The sequence below is a fragment of the Ascidiella aspersa genome, chromosome 3, assembly GCF_963924565.1.
Source record: "Ascidiella aspersa chromosome 3, kaAscAspe10.2, whole genome shotgun sequence".
In the NCBI taxonomy this organism is placed as follows: domain Eukaryota; kingdom Metazoa; phylum Chordata; class Ascidiacea; order Phlebobranchia; family Ascidiidae; genus Ascidiella; species Ascidiella aspersa.
Genome location: NC_139449.1, coordinates 20,711,796 through 20,732,186, shown reverse-complemented (window position 1 = coordinate 20,732,186; position 20,391 = coordinate 20,711,796). Strand labels below are relative to the sequence as shown.

Sequence of the window (20,391 nt, the reverse complement as noted above, 5' to 3'; positions counted from 1 at the left end):
GGCAATAAGCCAAATGCGTAGGCCTAACGAGAATATACGCTTAGGTTCTCAACCCTTTTTCTTTCGTGGCCCATTTTTACAAAAATTCTGCCCCAATAACTTTTACGAGGATTAGAACAAAAAATAACGGAGCATATATCAAAACAGATTGTTTATTCAAGCGTGCATTAGTGGGGTACCGGCAGGGGCGGATCTAGGGAGGGGGGGCGATATGGCCATGGCCCCCCCCCAAACTAAAAAATATGTACATTTTTTTTATTTAATAGGCAGCTTATTTTCGCGGTTCCCTAGGTAGTATGGCCTATTTACGCCAAAATAAGACATATTTTTAAACTTTGTAGTGGTGTACGAGCTTATGGCGCCATATAATTTGGGTGAGATATCAAACATCAATCACCATAACACGTGACCAGAGAGAATAGCCAGCGGCTTTGACAATTTTGAAGTAACGACTTCTGTAAATGCTGGTTGAGATAGAATCTATCCGTTTATTGCTAGATTAGGTATCACGAGAGATGTTCACAGTCAACTTCGATCGTAATATTTTCACCTTAAAAACTTTACCAAAAAGGGCCATAATTTCGCAACAATAACTATAACAGTCTTGCGTAACTAACAATTTAAAGCGCTAAACGATTTTTCTCTGCATTACATCTAATCAAACATCAAATTGACAAGCAATAACGCTGGCATAAACTTGTCAACAAACGTTTCAACAAATCATAACTGATCGGCGTAGCTTAAAAAATACTTAGGCCAAAACTGCGCTAGCAAACCAAAAGAATTCATACTTTCTATGCAACCTGACAGTATGCATAAAATTTTATTCAGAAGGATTTATTTGCGTGTTGTTATCACGTCGGGGTCATCAATGTATATTTAAGACATGACCACCGTGCTATCTGACTCCACTAAATCGAAACTAAAACAAACTACCATTGTAATTTAAAGAGCATACTGTCAGGTCGCTTGTAGATTTATTGTACATTCACATAATTTAGCATATTTCGCTTTCAATAAAAGAGCTAACAGCGCAGTAAAAACACATGTTGCCAGTAAGGCGTGCATTGTTGACTGTCGTTTTGTAGAATTCGGATAGAACTAACGTTGCAGTAAAAGGGAATGCGTTGGGGATTAAAACTAGCCCGTTAACGAGCAGGATGCAGAGAACAGGAAATACGCCAGAAAAACTTTAGCAGACTTTTAGCACACGCAGAACAAACACAGTACGGTAAATAACAAATACAGACGCTGGTTCGCTACAATGGTACTACGTCTTATTTATAGTATCATTGATAGTAGCCTACCCTACAAGGACATCTGATACTCTGTCAGCAATATTCTTGCAAACTTTAGGTTTATTGTTATTCGCTTCTTCAGTTTTAAAGCGGCATGGTAACTAAGCGATTTTACTCGCAAAGCCTACGCAAAAACACCCAATTATCGCTATACACTGTTAGGACCAAATTGGTCACGAAGAAAATAGGAAGAGCAATAATATTTTGTTATAATCACTTTCTTTAAAGTTTTTTGTTCTTATAGTCTACCTAGCCCTATGCGTTTTGCGAGTCTATATTGAATTTCAGTATCGTTTATTCAATAACGCGAACAGACCGCGATGCAACTGGGTAGGCTATGTTTGAAGTGTAAATTGTAATGCAAATGACCTGACTATAGGCTATTTGTTTCGTAATATTTCTGTGTGTTTTCTGTGTGAAATATTGGTTAGGATGGAACGTTTTCACCATTCTTTTAGGTCTATCAATGAATTTTGATGCAAATCAATCTGTTTCTTAAAATTGACTTATGGCGTTGACTTGCTATATTTGTTATAGGTTACCTGAATTACTTTACTAGGACAAATTATTTTGCATATGAGTTGATAACGGGTATTTGCGCAAGTTGGCAGGAATAAGCAAATCGAGGATTATTTATATAATATTGTAGGCATTAAGGAAACCTATTCAGCTCGTCATTAGGGTAAACTAGCTTTCGGTTTACGCACGAGTTTACTATACTTTTTGTCAACTTTTATTATACAAACTTTACGCACGAGTTTCGATAACACAATTATTCTTAAAACCACTAGCTGCATTCTCTAGTCTAGCAAACTCGTGCACAAATTGCACCTAGATAACAAAAACATACAGATATAACATTTTCTCCAAAAACAAAAACATACAGATATAACAATTCTCGCGAATCGAGAAAAAGAATTGATTTACATTGTAAAAAAGTAGGCACAAATATTTTTGTTGGGGGAAGGGGCATGGTTCATGGTCTCCTCATGGATCATGCATTGATGGGAGATTAGCCTACAAGTGTTTTTTAGAACATAATATCACAAAAAAGCCGGCCAAACAGTTCATTTTTGCAGTTGTAAATCTTTAAAAAGAGTGTTTGTTTTTACGATTGTTTTCAGGCTAGTCCTGATATTTGTAATCGGTGTATTCAAACAAAGGTAGCAGAGATTACTACGAGTTAAAATGGATTACACGAACAGTGTGAGATAATTTACACGTAACAAACCACATAATCCGATACAGGTAAAAATATATTTGTTATCTTAAAAAGCGTTGGTTGTACGCAACAACTAATACGGCCTCAAATTCAGGAGCCACAAAACATTATATGGAAATAAAAAATGTCTAAATAAAAATAGTGTAAAATGTAGGTGTTATTTAAATCGTGCAAAAGCAGCAGTGCGGCCAAATCTATCAGATTCCAAAGAGGAAAATAAAACGTAAATTCAAGTAATTTCAAGAAAGTTAAACCAGTATATACTTTAACTAAAACCATTACTAAATTTACAAAAATATGAGTATTTTAAAGTTACACAGCACCATCCGCTTGTAACAACTATAAGCAAACATATCGCTGAGCTGCAAGCTAAAACAGAATGAATTAATCTGCGGATGCAATCAAAAGCTTATGTGATTATGTTTTCGCTACTCTTCCACCGAAAACCAAAATCTGCACCAAACTCACCAGACTAAGACCTATATGGCGCCAATTGGTATCGGATGGCATCGCGATACTTTTTGTTCCAAATATCGGGTATCGAAATAAAATGTCAAATATAGTCCCTTACACGGCACATGCTACTTAAGTTTATTAAAGTTTAATCAAGGATTAAAGACTTCGGAATGATGGACTTGACGATATGTTTCTGAGATGTGCTTCGCTTTTGAATATCTCGTATCCTAATAAGTCCATAACTTTTGAACAACGACTTTGGATGTTTTCAACCTCATGAAAGCGGAGCTTGTCTCGCCATGATGACACCACCTTAATTGGATTTCTTCTTGTTCCCTGTGGGTTAGCCAACGAAAGTCGGTCACTACTTTTTGTTGATGTTGCGGCAAGAAGCCAATCTTTTACGTCGGTCGTCATGTCAACACCGAGGAAATCATACACGGCTTGCGCAGTTTTATACGGTGCTAGAGAAAAGTCCTCGTGACGAACTCGCATGTACTTATGACGTAGTCCATGTGCTTTCATGACGTCGTCAGAGAACTGAACGTTGCCGAGCTGCTGTTCGCAAATATTCTGCGAATCCCTAAAACAAAATATTTGAAATTAGCGCATTATCTAAAACAGTATCTCGCGTGAAAACATGATACTGAAATCGTGGCTTAAATACATTTCAAGAAGTTGCGACAACCAATTGACAACAAAATAATTAAAAGGATGAGTAAGTAACAGCGCGCCATGTCGGCAACAAATATTTCACCGGAACGCCGTTCCAGCCTGTTCCGCCCTGTTCCGCCTTACTTTTATCACTGCCTATAGTGCCTATGTACTATACCAGGGGTGGGAAATTTTTTTTAACCGCGGGCCGCATGAGAAACTTAACATGTAGTGGCGGGCCGGGTCAGATAGGATCACAAACAGTCTACATGTAGTATGGCGTCATACTCTGACGCTAGAAAACAAATAGGCCAACGAACTTGGTATTACTTTGAAGTTTGTACCAATCGTGCAATTTAAATGAAATCTAACGAAAGGCGACGAAAAATTTATATTATATATTTTTTATAAAACGCAAACTGTAATTTAGATTTAGAGGGGGACGTGACGCATTGAGCACAGACAAAATGGCCATGTTGCAAAGACGGTATAAATCGGGAGAAGCACACAACATGGCATTACCTTAATTAGGTTAACAAAATGTGTATCGGTATATTTCAGAGTTTAGAAAAACGGTCTGTAGCAATACATTCGACCGAAGCAAAAACATATATAAGTATTAGGCTGAGTTAGTTAAACTTTCGTTGGACAGAATGCCACTGTGCAGAGGACGATTTTTGCTGTAAAGCTGTAAATCTGCCAAAAAACGCGTGAAAGATACAAGATTGACAGAAGAGATTCGCCTAAAGCGCGAAAACCATTTCCATTTTAGTATTTAAAAAGGCTAAAAATAGAATTTGGCGTAGTCATGACTAGATCCGTCCCTGGAAAGAGTGTTTAAGATACAACCAAACATGTAAAAACTCGCCCTTGTTTTTTCTTAGCCTATGTATTTTAAGGAAAATAAGCCGCGGCCGGATTAAATTGCTTGGCGGGCCGAATCTGGCCCGCGGGCCGTATGTAAAATTATGAAAAGTTTAAAAATGTAACGCTAAAAGGTTGTGTAATAATAAAGTCTTAACTTTGTAACACACCACTGAACAAAAAAAGATAAAGTTAAAATTATACATTCACCGATTTTAACAAATTTTTTTCATGCGATCTAGGCAATTTAAATTAGTAAACATTACTGAATCCAATCCGCTCTCGACAAGTGTGTCCACAACAAAAACCTGGAGCTGAAAAACCTGCTCTGGGATCCCTGACCAGGTGAACCACCTTTAAACTGACACTGGTGTCACGGAGTAGAGGAGGACCAGCCATTCAAGTTTGCACAAGTACGTAACTTTTAGTGCCGTAAGCGACGAGTTTATCCTGCAATGTCGTGACAGGGCTTTTTTGTCGAAGGACACCGGGCACATTTGGTTTCCGAATTTGTCCGCGGAACATATTCCCGCATCTCTAGAAAGGAAGCGACTTGCTTTTGGAATCGTTGTGAAGCAGAGTCCACGACTTAAGCACCTGTAATTTACAGTCCACGATTTAAGCACCTGTAAACTAAAGTGTACTTATTAATGACTTGACATAACTTATAAAAGATGCTTTACATAAATACTTTCTAGAAAAAAATATTAAATCTAATAAATGTAAACTTGTAAACTTGCTATTTCTTTCGTTTTTGTGTTAGCTTTGTAAAATGTTGGTCAAAATGGAACATGTTTTCCATTAGAAGTTTAACATTTTTTTTTATGCTAAATCTGTGACTTAAAATTGACTTAAAATTGCGTCACTAATGACTTAGACTTGAACTGGGACGTGATTTAATATTTGTTGAAAAAGACTTGACTTGGGCTTAAGTTATTTTGTAAATAACTTAACTGGGACTTGAGTCATTATGAAATGACTGTTTACAACACTATAATTTTCTGTATATCAATCCTGTACGTGAACAAGTGGAATATAGGCTGTAGATTCGGAGGCAGTTTCGGGACTCAACGGAATCGACAAATGTGTCATGCATATTTGGATTTTTGCCACAAAAGTGAATGTTTCTCACAAACAAACCCATTTATAGACCACTACAGCTTCCCGTTTAAGCATAGGGCCTACATTTGTTTAATTTTTTGTGCATATTTGACAAAAGTTCCAGTTCGGCTGCATTCCTTAAAGCCCTTCACGTAATGGTCGTACACGTTAAAGTCGCAGTGGATCATTTTTCTTAACACATCCACCCTTTCCTGCCACAAGGTGTGGCAAGGACGATTTGAAAAGGGAAAAAGCGGCTCGTAGAAATACGACGTGTTTCTTCGCTGGTTGAACAGCTCTCCGACGAAGCTGGAACCCGACCGAATTTGCGTTAGCAATATTACAGCGTTGGGTAGTTGCCCGAGACTGTCGTTTATTGGCCTTGACAGGTGTTCGTTCGGCGTGGCGAAAACTTTGTTGAACTTATCCTTGTACGTCCAACCGATCACACTCATCACAATGCAGAATAAAAGGAAAATTCTAAGATATTAGGGACATTGCTTGACGTGTATAACGAGAAAAGAGAAAAAACTTTTGACATGATTAATTTTGGATTGACAATACACATAATATCGACTAGAATAGAATAAATCCCACGATTGGTATTCCAACTGGCCAATAATATCGGGTCGGAGGTGACACCCGATACCAGAAGACAATCTTGTGTACCTCGGTTAATTAAAGATTGACAGACCTTAATTATTATTATCGGATTGGACCACCGTATAGTCTTTTACCCCAATATGAGGTACTTCGTATCAGTTTGGAACAAAAATATTAAAAAGTAACATCCCTGATTGCTATGATTACCTATTACCAGCGACACCCTAACTCCTGGTGTACATTGTCACGACTTTCATATGCCTATCGAACCTAAAGCACTAATGCCTTCGCTTTGATGGCAATAAATGGCTTCACAAAGCTTAATTTATTCGAGCCAGAGATTTTAAAACATGTCAACCTGAGTTTACAGTAAAACTTGGGTAGCTTTATATAACTAATTGCTTTTGTTTGAACTCTCCCATGCATCTTTATGGAAAAAAAGAGGAAAGAATTGATTTGGAAGATAAAACAATTGAATAAAGGAATAATAGGGAATTGATAAGGTTTTAAAAAATCTCTGGAAAAATAATAAAGGCATTTCGTAAAAATTAGATAGATGTTAAGCGACCATTTCCAACAAAATAAGACTCTGCTTCGCATTAATATCGTATTACTCGTGCGTCAAACATTAACGATATACGCGGAAAAACATTAACCTTCAACTTCGTGAAACATTTAAAACAAATGTTTTCGCGCCCACACGTGGCGGGACTTTGTTTGCACAAGCCTTGAAAAAGATAACATTGGTCAACAAACATTTTGGTGGCCCTAAAGTTTTAACGGATTCGGGGTATATTGACCTTGTTTTTTTTACAAATTGATCCTAATTTTGCAAATATTTCATAGTTTTTCTCCAAAAGAGTGCAACAAATATGCAAATTGTGACATTGGTATTCTCTTTATGCGTCAACTGTGGTGAAACCATATTTGTCTTTGTCAAGCATGTGCACATACCTTATTCTTTATTTAGTTTCCTTAAATTATTGCAAGACAAAAGTGAAAATCAAGCAAAATTTAAACGGAACACAATATTAGCAGAAAACAACAGTTTTTTATTTGCAAAAAAACTTTTGTAAGACTTTCTGAAATGTGGTATGGAAACTTTCTCACCCAGTGATCATTTAAAACTCACAGATGAAACACACATATTTGTTCAGTTTGTAGAGCAAGAAAAAAACTACCACTTTCAGGTCTACACAAAAGAAACGATTAGTGAGAGTTATAATTCAGTGTAATTTTATGCTACTCACTCTTTCTTTAGTTTTGTTGAATTGCCAATGGGGATAGACGCATATCTATGACGGTAAAGTAACAATTGACATTTAAATTTTCCGAAGTGCCCATGAACAAATGCCACTGTTAATAAGCTGTTATAATCGCATGTGGGAGTTTATGGGATCCAATGGGCATTCCTATTTATTATCTTATTGTTATTTTCCTACTTTCTCCTAATTATTCAAGGTGCTTATATTTTAACACAATCCTCTTAGCTTTTTGGTTTTATTTTGTCGTAACAATTACAAATAACAGTAATATCGCTGTAAATTCAAACATAATACAATCGAAGTCTTCGTCTGGGAGTGGACCTTAAAAAACTAAAGAAAGCGTTCGTTTGTAGTTACGGATAGCGTCTACCAAACAAATAAAATACCATGACAATTGTATCGGCCTTTGTGAAAACATATTGTTAAATTCTCTTTGCCAATCATGTTTTGTAAGGACGAGTTTTGCTATGCAGTTTTGTTCACTCGCCAAACAACAATAGTACAACCACAATTTAGTCACTTCAAGGTATGCTATTATTACTTGGACTTACTTCATTGTGTCAAATAACTTGCGTTGAAAATTAAAATTAAGCTTTTTATTAAATATTTTTTAATAAATATGGGAATTGAATGTCTTCCGTTTGAAGTGAGTTTAGCAACTGCTGACTTTGGCTTTTTTTCCGTCTTGAAAGGACGCCGATGTCAATTTTCAAAATCGGATTTGATCTTTTTTGACTTGAAATTAAAGGCGAACGATTTCTAGGCAAAAAAAATGTTACAGACGAATTCAAAGCTGAAATATTGATGTTTTGCCTGTTTTAATTACGTAAATGCAATCGAATTTGGAATGCGTTTTCGAGTTTTGCTAATGACTGGAACTTTCAAGGGGTTATTTAGTAGGTCGTTTTATGATAGTTTTTTAAACAAAACTCAACAGAGAAAGACTAAACGCAATCGCAGCAATAGAAGTACAGATTTCAGTCAATATAGAATTGTCTTCTATATGAGCGCGATGATTTTTTTATTGGAACCAAAAAAAAGTAAATGGCTGCGGATATAGGATCGGTCTTCGGAATCGGCACCCGATAAAGTTGGTTTGTTTTGCTGAAGTCGATTGTAATCGAGCAAGACTAGCCTACGTAAAACTATCCGAGTCCTAAATTCGACTTGTGCATACGCAGTATCAACTTCGAATACGATAAGGCTGCAAATTGTAAATGGTAAACGTTGGATAACGTATGGAATAAACTACGTATTATGGGTAGTTATTTGTGGACCACCTTTAATAAGTGAATTGCTGTATAAACCCTTGTGTTATAGTTCGGTGGATTACAGTCTGTAGAGTCGAAGTAGAACTCGAGACTTAAAATCGGCAAGTTTAACCGGTGTCGGCTTAAGTTTATTAAAGTTTAATTATGGATTAAAGACTTCGGAATGATGGACTTGACGATATGTTTCTGAGATGTGCTTCGCTTTTAAATACCTCGTATCCTAATAAGTCCATAACTTTTGAACAGCGACTTTGGATGTTTTCAACCTCATGAAAGCGGAGCTTGTCTCGCCATGATGACACCACCTTAATTGGATTTCTTCTTGTTCCCTGTGGGTTCGCCAACGAAAGTCGGTCACTATTTTTTGTTGACGTTGCGGCAAGAAGCCAATCTTTTACGTCGGTCGTCATGTCAACACCGAGGAAATCATACACGGCTTGCGCTGTTTTATACGGTGCTAGAGAAAAGTCCTCGTGACGAACTCGCATGTACTTATGACGTAGTCCATGTGCTTTCATGACGTCGTCAGCGAACTGAACGTTGCCGAGCTGCTGTTCGCAAATATTCTGCGAATCCCTAAAACAAAATATTTGAAATTAGCGCATTACCTAAAACAAAGTAATATGAATACACCTTGGTTGTCGTTCGTCCTCGCGCGAAAACATGATACTGAAATCGTAGCTTAAATACATTTCAAGAAGTTGCGACAACCAATGACAACAAAATAATTAAAAGGATGGGGAAGTAACAGCGCGCCATGTCGGCAACAAATATTTCACCGGAACGCTGTTCCGGCCTGTTCCGCCTTACTTTTATCACTGCCTAATGCCTATATATACACTATACCAGGGGTGGGCAATTTTTTTAACCGCGGGCCGCATGAGCAACTTAACATGTAGAGGAAGAGGTGTCTTAACTTTGTAACACACCACTGAACGAAAAAATTAAAATTATACATTCACCGACTTGAACAAATTTTTTTCATGCGATCTAGGCTATTTAAATTAGTAAAAATTACCGAATCCAATCCGCTCTCGACAAGTGCGTCCACGACAAAATCCTTGAGCTGACTATTGCTCTAGGATCCCTGACCAGGTGAACCACCTTTAAACTGACACTGGTGTCACGGAGTAGAGGAACCAGCCATTTAAGTTTGCACAAGTACGTAACTTTTAATGCCGTAAGCGACGAGATTTCCCTGCAATGTCGTGTCAGGGCATTTTTGTCGAAGGACACCGGGCACATTTGGTTTCCGAATATGTCCACGGAACATATTCCCGCATCTCTAGAAAGGAAGCGACTTGCTTTTGGAACGGTTGTGAAGCACAGTCCACGATTTAAGCACCTGTAATTCACAGTCCACGATTTAGCATCTCTAAACTTAAGTGTACTTCATTCATGACTATACATATGTTATAAATGGTGCTTTACCTTATAATACTATATTAAAATCTAATTAATGTAAACTAGGTATTTCATTCGTTTTTGTTTTAGCTTTGTAAAATTTTCGTCAAAATTGAACATGTTTACTATTATTAAAAGTTTAACATTATTTTCTTATGCCGATGCTGTGAGATAAAATTGACTTGCGTCACTATAATGACTTGGACTTGAACTGGGACGTGATTTGTTATTTGTTGAAAAAGACTTGACTTGGGCTTAAGTTATTTTGTAAATGACTTGACTGATACTTAAGTCAGTTGCCAAATGACTTAACTGGGACTACAGTCATTATAAAATGACATGTTTACAACACTGTAATTTTCTGTATATCCATCCTGTACGTGAACAAGTGGAATATAGGCTATAGATTCAGAGACAGTTTCGGGACTCAACGGTATCGACAAATGTGTCATGCATATTTGGAGTTTTGTCATCAAAGTCATTGTTTCTCACAAAAACCCATTTATAGACCACTATAGGTTTTCGTTTAAGCAAAGGGCATACCTTTGTTTAATTGTTTGTGCATATTTGACAAAAGTTCCAGTTCGGCTGCATTCCTTGAAGCCCTTCATGTAATGGTCGTGCACGTTAAAGTCGCAGTGGATCATTTTTCTTAACACATCCACCCTTTCCTGCCACAAGGTGTGGCAAGGACGATTTGGAAAGGGAAAAAGCGGCTCGTAGAAATACGACGTGTTTCTTCGCTGGTTGAACAGCTCTCCGACGAAGCTGGAACCCGACCGAATTTGCGTTAGCAATATTACAGCGTTGGGTAGTTGCCCGAGACTGTCGTTTATTGGCCTTGACAGGTGTTCGTTCGGCGTGGCGAAAACTTTGTTAAACTTGTCCTTGTACGTCCAACCGATCACACTCATCACAATGCAGAATAAAAGGAAAATTTTCCAAGATATTAGGGACATTGCTTGACGTGTATAACTAGAAAAGAGAAAAAACTTATGACATGATTAATTTTGATTAACAAATACACATAATATCGACTAGAATAGAATATTTTCCACGATTGGTATTCCAACTGGCCAATAATATCGGGTCGGAGCTGACACCCGATACCAGAAGACAATCTTGTGTACCTCGGTTAATTAAAGATTGACAGACGTTAATTATTATTATCGGATTGGACCACCGTATAGTCTTTTACCCCAATATGAGGTACTTTGTATCAGTTTGGAACAAAAATATTAAAAAGTATCGTACATCCCTGATTGCTATGATTACGTATTACCAGCGACACCATAACTCCTGGTGTACATTGTCACGACTTTCATATCCCTATGGAACCTAAAGCACTAATGCCTTCGCTTTGATGGCAATAAATGGCTTCACAAAGCTTAATTTATTCGAGCCGTAAAAACATGTCAACCTGAGTTTACAGTAAAACTTGGGTAGCTTTATATAACTAATTGCTTTTGTTTGAACTCTCCCATACATCTTTATGGAAAAAAAGAGGAAAGAATTGATTTGGAAGATAAAACAATTGAATAAAGGAATAATAGGGAATTGATAAGGTTTTAAAAAATCTCTGGAAAAAATATAGGCATTTCGTAAAAATTAGATAGATGTTAAGCGACCATTTCCAACAAAATAAGACTCTGCTTCGCATTAATATCGTATTACTCGTGCGTCAAACATTAACGATATACGCGGAAAAACATTAACCTTCAACTTCGTGAAACATTTAAAACAAATGTTTTCGCGCCCACACGTGGCGGGACTTTGTTTGCACAAGCCTTGAAAAAGATAACATTGGTCAACAAACATTTTGGTGGCCCTAAAGTTTTAACGGTTTCGTGGTATATTGACCTTGGTTTTTTACAAATTGATCCTAATTTTGCAAATATTCCATAGTTTTTCTCCAAAAGAGTGCAACAAATATGCAAAGTGTGACATTGGTATTCTCTTTATGCATCAACTGTGGTGAAACCATATTTGTCTTTGTCAAGCATGTGAACATACCTTATTCTTTTATTTTTGATTCGATCCTTAAAATATTGCAAGACAAAAGTGAAAATCAAGCAAAAATTAAACGGAACACAATATTAGCAGAAAACAACAGATTTTTATTTGTAAAAAAACTTCTCTAAGACTTTCTGAATTATGATATGGAAACTTTCTCACCCAGTGATCATTTAAAACTCACAGATAAAACACACATATTTGTTCAGTTTGTAGACCAAGAAAAAAACTACCACTTTCAGGTCTACACAAAAAAAAAGATTAGTGAGAGTTATAATTCAGTTTCTGTAATTTTATGCTATTCACTCTTTCTTTAGTTTTGTTGAATTGCCAATGGGGACAGACGCATATCTATGACGGTAAAGTAACAATTGACATTTAAACTTTCCGAAGTGCCCATGAACAAATAGAATCTTATTAAAGTTTCTGTTCCAAAACTGTTTTTTTTTACAGGGTTCTTGAACTTTTCTTACCGCGGACCGCTAACTTTTTTTTGCCTCGCGCGGACCACGATAAGTAAAAAAATTAAAAAATTACACCATAAATTGACGTCACAGTACAAATAGACTTCATAAATCTGCTGATTTCGGTCTAAAAATGTGTTTTTTTTCAAATGATACTTTTTTAAGTATACACTAATATTTTAAGTAGGCCTTTAGTGACCCCTAATATTAGTTCGCGGACCCCCAAGAACCCCTGTTTTATCAGGATGCCCAAATTTCTGCTATTTTTGTATAGTTCCCTGATAAGATCATTGAGCCTTTTCTGTTTGAATGCCTCTGAAATAGCTGAACTACTTGCAAACATACTTCCCAGCTGCCTGAGATCTTTCTACCTCTTCATGAAACTCATCAAATTATTTGTTGCCTTTTGCTGAAGAAATACCATAATTATTAAACTTTGATTACAGCCACTAGTCTAGAAACACTTAGTATCTAAAGAGATATTGGCATGATATGATAGGTGAAAGAAGTATCGTACTGCGATCTGTATGTATAATCAGTAGAGCGAATATTTTTTGACTTGCCAAAAAAGTCAAAATTTTGTCAAAATTTACATGTTAGGTCAAAATTTGTCAATATTTTGTAAGTTAAAATCGAATAAAATTTCACATAAGTCGCTTACATAATTAAAAAAAAAACCTAAAGTCAGCTTTTTGAAATTGGTCGTTCGGTTAATTTGAAATTTATCTTTCATTTTATCAAAAAAAAAATTAGTTTTGATATAAGTTCAAAGTCATTTTAACCGTATTATATCTTTATTAGAGCAATATACAGTATAAAAAACGCGTGATTAACGACGCCTAGGTAATTTCAAAAAAAAAATTTGTCAAAATTTTGTCAAAATAAATTATTTTCGATCAACATTTGTCAAAATTTAAATTTTTCAGGTCAAAATTTCCTATTGTTTTGGTCAAAAAATATTCGTCCTAATAATCAGCAATACAATGAAGCTGTGGCCTATCGTAATTAAACTCCTTTACTGTTTAATGGTGCACAGTGTTTACTTCTAACGGCCCACAGTTACCTAAATTAAGCCAGGTAAATTAATATCTCGCAAAGCTAAACTTATAGTTTAAAACAATATACACAGGCTGTACTAAACTTGTGTTGGGTATAAAATGAGGCCTATACGTATTGGAGTATCTGGTTGCAAACAACCAATACATATTTATTTTCTCTTTCCAAAATTAAAGATATAATTATCTCAAAAACTGAAGCAAAATCAACGAAACGGATGTGATTTTTGGATTCATTGTACAAAAAAAAAGTTTTTCTTATTGACAAGTGATAAGTGCTATAACTGACAAGGATTTACACTGCCAACAAAATGAGTTTCATTCGCGGCTATAAGTGTTAGGCATAGGACCTATAGGCCTACACAAGTTTTGTTAAATATTAACTAGACCTAAAATACTACGGTACCTCTAGTTTTCCCCAATTGACAGACGAGATTCGCCCAGCTAATAAAGCTACGCATATACGACAGTCCTCTTATGCAAGTTTTGTTGACATTTTTTGCATTTATTTTTTAAAAATAAAAACATTTTTTGCATTAATTTTTTTAACTTTTTCAAAATATTTTTAAGTAGTCTTATTCCGGTCGAACGTCCTAAATGTTTGTCGACTTACTCTACCCTGCTGATTTGCTCAGGCCGGTAGCAAGCACAAAACCTAAGTTTATATACAATTGTTGTAATACCGGTACAGAGGTTTGGACACTATTATATGCCTTACAAAAGCTTGACGGGACGGCCAACTGCGTTTTTATATTTTCGTAAAAACAGGCCAGAACAAGATTCTTTTTAAGACAAAACTAACTTTGCAACTTTGTGCTTTTTAGTATTCCAATACTAAATAAGCAAGAAACACAATCGAACAAAGATCCAAATTGCAATTTTACTGCCAGAATGTGGAGTTAGATATTTAAACAATCAGACCTAAACACATTGAAAACTGTTCGCAGCGTCCGCAATAATCTAAAACCAGTGGTTCTAAAACTTTTTGAGACACGCCCCCGTTTTACAATTTTAACAAAACTCGCGCCCCACCTTGTTTCAAAATCAAAAAGCATAAAGTAGAACAGCAATTTATTTCTAGGTAAGTTGCACTAATGCGAAGGATGTAACAGTTTTTTTGATACTATATGTTTAATTTTAGGATTAGAAACAAGGAAAGATCACTTAGCCTTAATGTTTAGTCATAATTTTTACAAAGTTTGTCAATTTCTCGCGCCACCCTTGTGAACCAAGGGGGGGGGGGGGGGGGTGCGCCCCCAAGATTAAGAACCACTGGTGTAAACAGTATAAGTTCTTTTATTTTCGTAGCCAACGCACGAGCGCGTCAAACTAAGTAGTTAAAAAATCGCCACGTCAAAGTAATACCGGCTCGTTATCAGGGAAGGATCCAATCAGGCAAACATATATGATCCTTAAAATGTTTATGTTTTGCCTGTTTTATATTCGTAAATGCAATCGAATGTGAAATATGCTTCAAGTGTTTATTGGCTAATTCGCTCTACGCGAATCGATAACATTTTTGTAATGTATAGCTTTTATATTTAAAGCAACGCCTTTTCAATCTAAAACCTCAGCCAACAACAAAACTGTTGTTCGAAAGCAATGGTTCAAAACCTGGGGGTCGTGAAATTCAGAGGGGGGGGGGGACGATTCAAGGGGTTATTCATTAGGTCGTCTTGCGAAATTTTCTAAACAACGCTCAACGGATAAAGACTAAGCGTAAACGCTGCAATAAAAATAGGCCTACAGATTTCAGTCAAATATAGGATTATGTTGTAGGAACGCGACGATTTTTTTATTGGAACGAAAAACGTAAATGTCTGCAGGGTCGGTATCGGACTTAGGAATCGAGACCCAACAGAGTTGGTTTATTTGGAGTCGAACAGGAATCGATTACGACTATCCGAGTCCCGAATCCGATTGGGCATACGCTGTGTCGAATCCCATAAGGCTGCAAAGCATAAATTGTAAACATTGAATAACATATATGCTTGAAGAAACTATACTTATCGTGGGTGGGTTAATTCTAGGACACCTCAATGAGTAAACTAATGTGCAACCACTCTACTTTTAGTTACGTAATTTGCTGGACTACAGGCTGCAGTGTCGGAGTAGAACTCGAGACTCGACGAAATCGGCAGACAATTCGGACTAGCGTATTTTAACTAACGTCGCAGTCTTGCCTCAACTGTCGTCATGCATACTTACATTCTTGCGAAATTCAGAGAGGCAACATTTGACAGAAAGCTTTTTTGATTTTGCAAAAGAGTAATTGACAATGTTGGGGTTTGTAAAGGACAAACGTTCAGGTTTTTTTTCAACTGAAACCAAATAAACGATTTTTTTTATTATGATCCCGGGTCAACCCCTGCAGGTGGTAGCCCAAGTTTTTTTATTGAACTTGCCTAAATGCCGCGTCCCCATTTTATCACTTTTTAGATAAAGATGAATATTAACCGCGAACGAAAAACATTTACAGTCGAACTATTTGTTATTTATTTATTTGCAAATAGATTGCGCAAACTGTAACACAATCAGCACCGATTGTGTGGGGTGGTGAAATGCGAATGCAATATAAACGAACGAGAAAAACAGTTTCGCGCATACATTCTCCCAACTTCGCGAGTACAGTGAAAACAAGTTGGAACAATAAGAAAATGTTAAAAGTGCGTCGAAAAAGCGTGTGAACATAAAGGAAAACACTGAATTAAGTTAAAGCTTGAAGGTGGCCGGCGTAGAAACGTCCAGCAAAAGTTCAAAGAGGGAACTTCGTGTGATTGATGCGGAGTAGCGCAAACCCCCGCAATGGGTAGAAGTATAAAAAAATAAAATAAAGTCTTTATGTAAGCAATGCGACCAACATTCCAACCAATCCGATACAGAGCCAACCACATCGTGAACGTGACGCCAAGAAGGGACAGATGACGTCTTCAGGCACTTTCGTTAGGAAGCATGGGCACACGCCCGTCTGGACAAACCACTGTGTCTTGTCACCTCTACTCTCATGAACTGCAACTGATTCCAGATGACGATTGATCCGCACCTCTTGACTTATGTGAGCTTCATGAGATGTAAATTTGTGAAAAAAAAATACTTTGGGCGTACACGCAAGTTGGTGAAATGAAAACTGTTTTGTGCTAGACTAGGTAATAATGCAATGCACTAATAAATGTCTGGAATTGTTCACAACCGCATCTTTTTTAATTACCGCCAATTTAGTGAATCTTTTATTTTTCTTAAATAAACGCAAATTTAAACAGAATTGCGGGATTTCCATAAATGTTGAAAAGCTAACCAGCGTCAGTGGAAACGAACCTTTCATCGCCAGACTGTTCCTCGCTTGCTGAATCGTCGCAGTCGCTGCTATGCGAAGACATGTCGTCGGCTTCCGCGTCCTGCTCACTCGTCCAATCCTCGTCGCTCTGATTCACACCCCGACTGGTGAATAAAGAAATTGTATTCACAAGTGTGATAACTTGTACCCCATAAGGGCGACTGTTTCGGCATTATTACAACTTTGATAACAATGTTACAAGCAATTTTATCAGCACAGGAATTGTCCGTAAGGTTATGCACGAATTTTCACCTATCAGAATAAACTACTGCCATGGCCGTGGTAAATTATCGATATAAATACTTGTTTGAGTTGATTAAAAAAACTATAGTTACCGCTCAATTGCATTCTCTCACCCTCAACCAAAGTATGTGAGTTTCAACAGCCTGTCTTAACATTTCAAATTCATACAGTGGAAAATGACATCATTTCGAGATTTGTAGGCGGCCGCACTGGTTTATAGGATGTTAGGTAAGATCCAACAAAAATACAATGTGAGGTAAAGTAGCATTTTAACTCACATTTTAGCGCGAAAGGCCCTCTGTAACGTAATCGTGGCACGCAGGAGGATGGCAAAGTCCCCAGCGTCCATTGTCTCTTCGTCCAGGTTTTCCTTGGTGCGACATTTAAGCATGAAAGACTCCAACATGGCGTCCTTCATGTTGTTTAGTTCCGGCGAATCCCCCAGCACCTATATAAAACGAATTTAAAGTTTTCTTCTATTTTTCGACTCACAGTTGTCACTATAGCTATCCTGAGAAAAAATAGAAACTATAAAACCCTAAGGCATCACGCTAGCCAAACGTTTAGAATTTAGGTTCATTGGTAAAAGATAGTCTTCGCTCAGTAATTGTCTTCGATTGAATCAGTACATTTATCCGGTTACTGTGAAATTTCATAGAGATAATAAACACACTTAAGGCCCGTTTACACTACAGCTGCACTGAGCTGCGTTGGGCGTAATTTGCATTTAAATTCTATTGTGGCGAGCGTTTCACGCTTTGCTAAACTCAAGCCCCGTGCAGCTATAGAAAAACGTTACGTTTGGAGCGATTTTTACGCCCACCGCAGCTAAGTGCAGCTGTAGTGAAAAAAATTGCACGCCCAGCGCAGCACAGTGCAGCTGTAGTGTAAACGGGCCTTTAGTGTAATAATTTCTCCACGCTTCCCTATTGTTATAATATTACATGTGACGCATGGTTGCGCATCGTGATACTATATCATTTCGTTTCGTCATTTTTGTAGGCTGTTTCAGTTGAATTCGTTAAAAGTTATTTTACTTGTTGTTGACTGGTAAATGTATACCTAAAAGTGTTTAAGTAAAAGTAAACCATCAAGATAATTTTATTTAAGTATCTGTATTTGTATACTGCAGATGTAGGCGCTGGTCTAGAATCCTACCACAACGTTGAAATGATTATTAAGCAATGCATAATATGTGGGTTAGGGTGTCGGTTAGTGTTTGGGTGTGGGTAGGTCAAGTAATATTGTTTAACACTATTACTGGACTCACCCAAACCCAAACGCTAACCGGCACCCTAACCCAAATAATGTTTGTTGTGGTAGGATTCTAGACGAGCGCCCAGATGTACAATATGTAAATTGTGGCTGTAAATGCAGTGAACTGTTATGCCTGAAACTGTCGATAACTCGGTAAAATAGTTTGCATTTTTTACTAATTCTTGGTTGCTACATAAGTGACTTAGTTACACTGAATTTGTGATTTATTTCCAGTTTGAAGTTTTGTTGTCCAAACTCTTGGTACTGTTTCGTTATTTTCCTTCCAAGTTTTTGGTGAGTTGAATTGTACTTTGTGACGTCATAGTGTTGCGTTGTGCTAATGATAATTATGTTTTCACAGCTTGTTACGCTGCCACTGTGGGCTATACGCAGGGTTGCCATACCGTCCTTATTTATAAGATTTGTCCTTATTTTGAAGGGACAGGTCTTGCTAAACTTAAATGTCCTTATTTATAAGAAATGTCCTTATTTTCGACTTGCGTCCTTATTTTGTTTTATTTTTAACCTTGTCACTTTTTTTATATAGAACGCTCTGCTTTAACGCAGTAAACATCACGCCACTTTTGGGGCATTGTGACGTAATACGGACAGTTAGTCCTAAACAACCACAACAAGTTGACACATAAAGAATGTTAAATACAATCGTTAGATTCTCGTTAGAGGTTAAAATGAGCAAGCGTAAAAACGTTTTACGTGACGATTATGAGAGGGAATTCAAAGGTATCAAACGAAGCTTGAAGGGCGAGTATTTCGCACACTGCAATATCTGCAAATGCGACATTAATCTGGAGGCCATAGGAAAGAACGCTATTTCACTTCACACTGATACCCAAAAACACAAGAAGTGTGTCATGATGATTAATTCAAACCAGTCGATGAATAATTTTTTCACAAGTCGATCAGCGCCAACGACCACAGACTACAAGGCAGCTGCTGCTGAGGGTACCTGGGCATTCCATACTGTTAAACACCAGCAATCATTCCTCACCAACGATTGCACATCGCTATTGTTCAAAGCAATATTCCCAGATTCCAACATCGCAAAAAAGTTTGCTTCCGCCAGGACCAAGACTACAAGCATCGTTACTGAAGTACTTGCACCATTTGCTCAAAAAATGATTTTGTCTGAACTTGGTGTACAGCCCTTCTCCGTCTCGGTTGACGCCTCTAATCACAACGAAGTTAAACTATTTCCTCTAGTCATCAGATTCTTCAACGCCAAAGTTGGAGTACGAGTGCGTCTTCTTGATCTGCGATCGATACCAGGCCAGACCTCGGCACAGATCACAAACTTTATTCTCTCTGTCATCCTTTTGTGCCGATAATGCGCCAGTGGATTTTGGTGGATCACAGCATAGTGGAAAAAACAACGTCTTGTCTTAAAGAGCAAACTTTGAATCTGATCCCAGTCGGCTGCCCTGCTCATATTTTGCATAACGCAGCAGAGAAGGGAGCAGAGCGCCTCACACTTGACATAGAAACAATCGTACTGAAGATTGGTAGCCACTTCAAAAGCCAAACTGGTAGGGCGATGAGGCTCCAACATTTCTGTGAGGAACTTGATAGCAACTACTCGTCTCTACCAACTCACACGCCGACTCGATGGACCACACTTGATGTTGTACTCGAGCGAATGATCGATCTATGGGAACCACTCAAAGCGCATTTTCTTTCGCTGAAACATCCACCAAGAATATTGGAGGATTTATTTAAATCAGAAGAGTCACTGATCATCGTATCATTCCTCCACAGCGCTCTCTTGCTTTTCAATAAACCACTGTTACTCTTGCAAAAGTCAACTGCATTGTTTCCCGAACTGACAGAGATTATTAAATTTTGTAAGATCAAAATATTACAACGCCAGAG

General features: G+C 37.3%; 2 protein-coding genes and 1 pseudogene across 2 annotated transcripts in view; all 3 read right to left on the bottom strand.

Annotated features, from left to right (window-relative positions):
- Nucleotides 1-3,085: 3,085 nt before the first annotated feature.
- LOC146160729 (carbohydrate sulfotransferase 4-like) lies at nucleotides 3,086-6,050 on the bottom strand (annotated as a pseudogene).
- A 2,833-nt stretch (nucleotides 6,051-8,883) lies between these two features.
- LOC146160728 (carbohydrate sulfotransferase 1-like) lies at nucleotides 8,884-11,052 on the bottom strand. Its single transcript, XM_083385000.1, has 3 exons — nucleotides 10,682-11,052; nucleotides 9,753-10,079; nucleotides 8,884-9,313 (listed from the first exon to the last, which is right to left on the bottom strand). The coding sequence occupies exons 1-3, from the start codon at nucleotides 11,050-11,052 to the stop codon at nucleotides 8,884-8,886; spliced, it is 1,128 nt and encodes a 375-aa protein (XP_083241126.1).
- A 5,130-nt stretch (nucleotides 11,053-16,182) lies between these two features.
- The window catches only part of LOC146160727 (sodium channel protein type 3 subunit alpha-like), a 56,029-nt gene continuing 51,820 nt past the window's right edge, over nucleotides 16,183-20,391 (bottom strand). Inside the window, exons 42-44 of the mRNA XM_083384244.1 lie at nucleotides 17,526-17,695; nucleotides 16,986-17,108; nucleotides 16,183-16,730 (exon numbers count right to left, since the gene is read on the bottom strand). Of these exons, the coding sequence (XP_083240370.1) occupies nucleotides 16,673-16,730; nucleotides 16,986-17,108; nucleotides 17,526-17,695 (351 nt within the window). The 3' untranslated portion in view covers nucleotides 16,183-16,672. The remainder of the gene's footprint in view (nucleotides 16,731-16,985; nucleotides 17,109-17,525; nucleotides 17,696-20,391) is intronic.

Excerpts from the sequence above, each read along its gene's own strand:
- LOC146160728 (XM_083385000.1), bottom strand. The coding sequence starts at position 11,052 with ATGAGTGTGATCGGTTGGACGTACAAGGACAAGTTTAACAAAGTTTTC. Across the intron at positions 10,080-10,681 it reads GCACAAACAATTAAACAAAG|GTGCTTAAATCGTGGACTGT; the intron begins GTATGCCCTTTG and ends TGTGAATTACAG. Across the intron at positions 9,314-9,752 it reads TCGAGAGCGGATTGGATTCG|TAGGGATTCGCAGAATATTT; the intron begins GTAATTTTTACT and ends AATATTTTGTTT.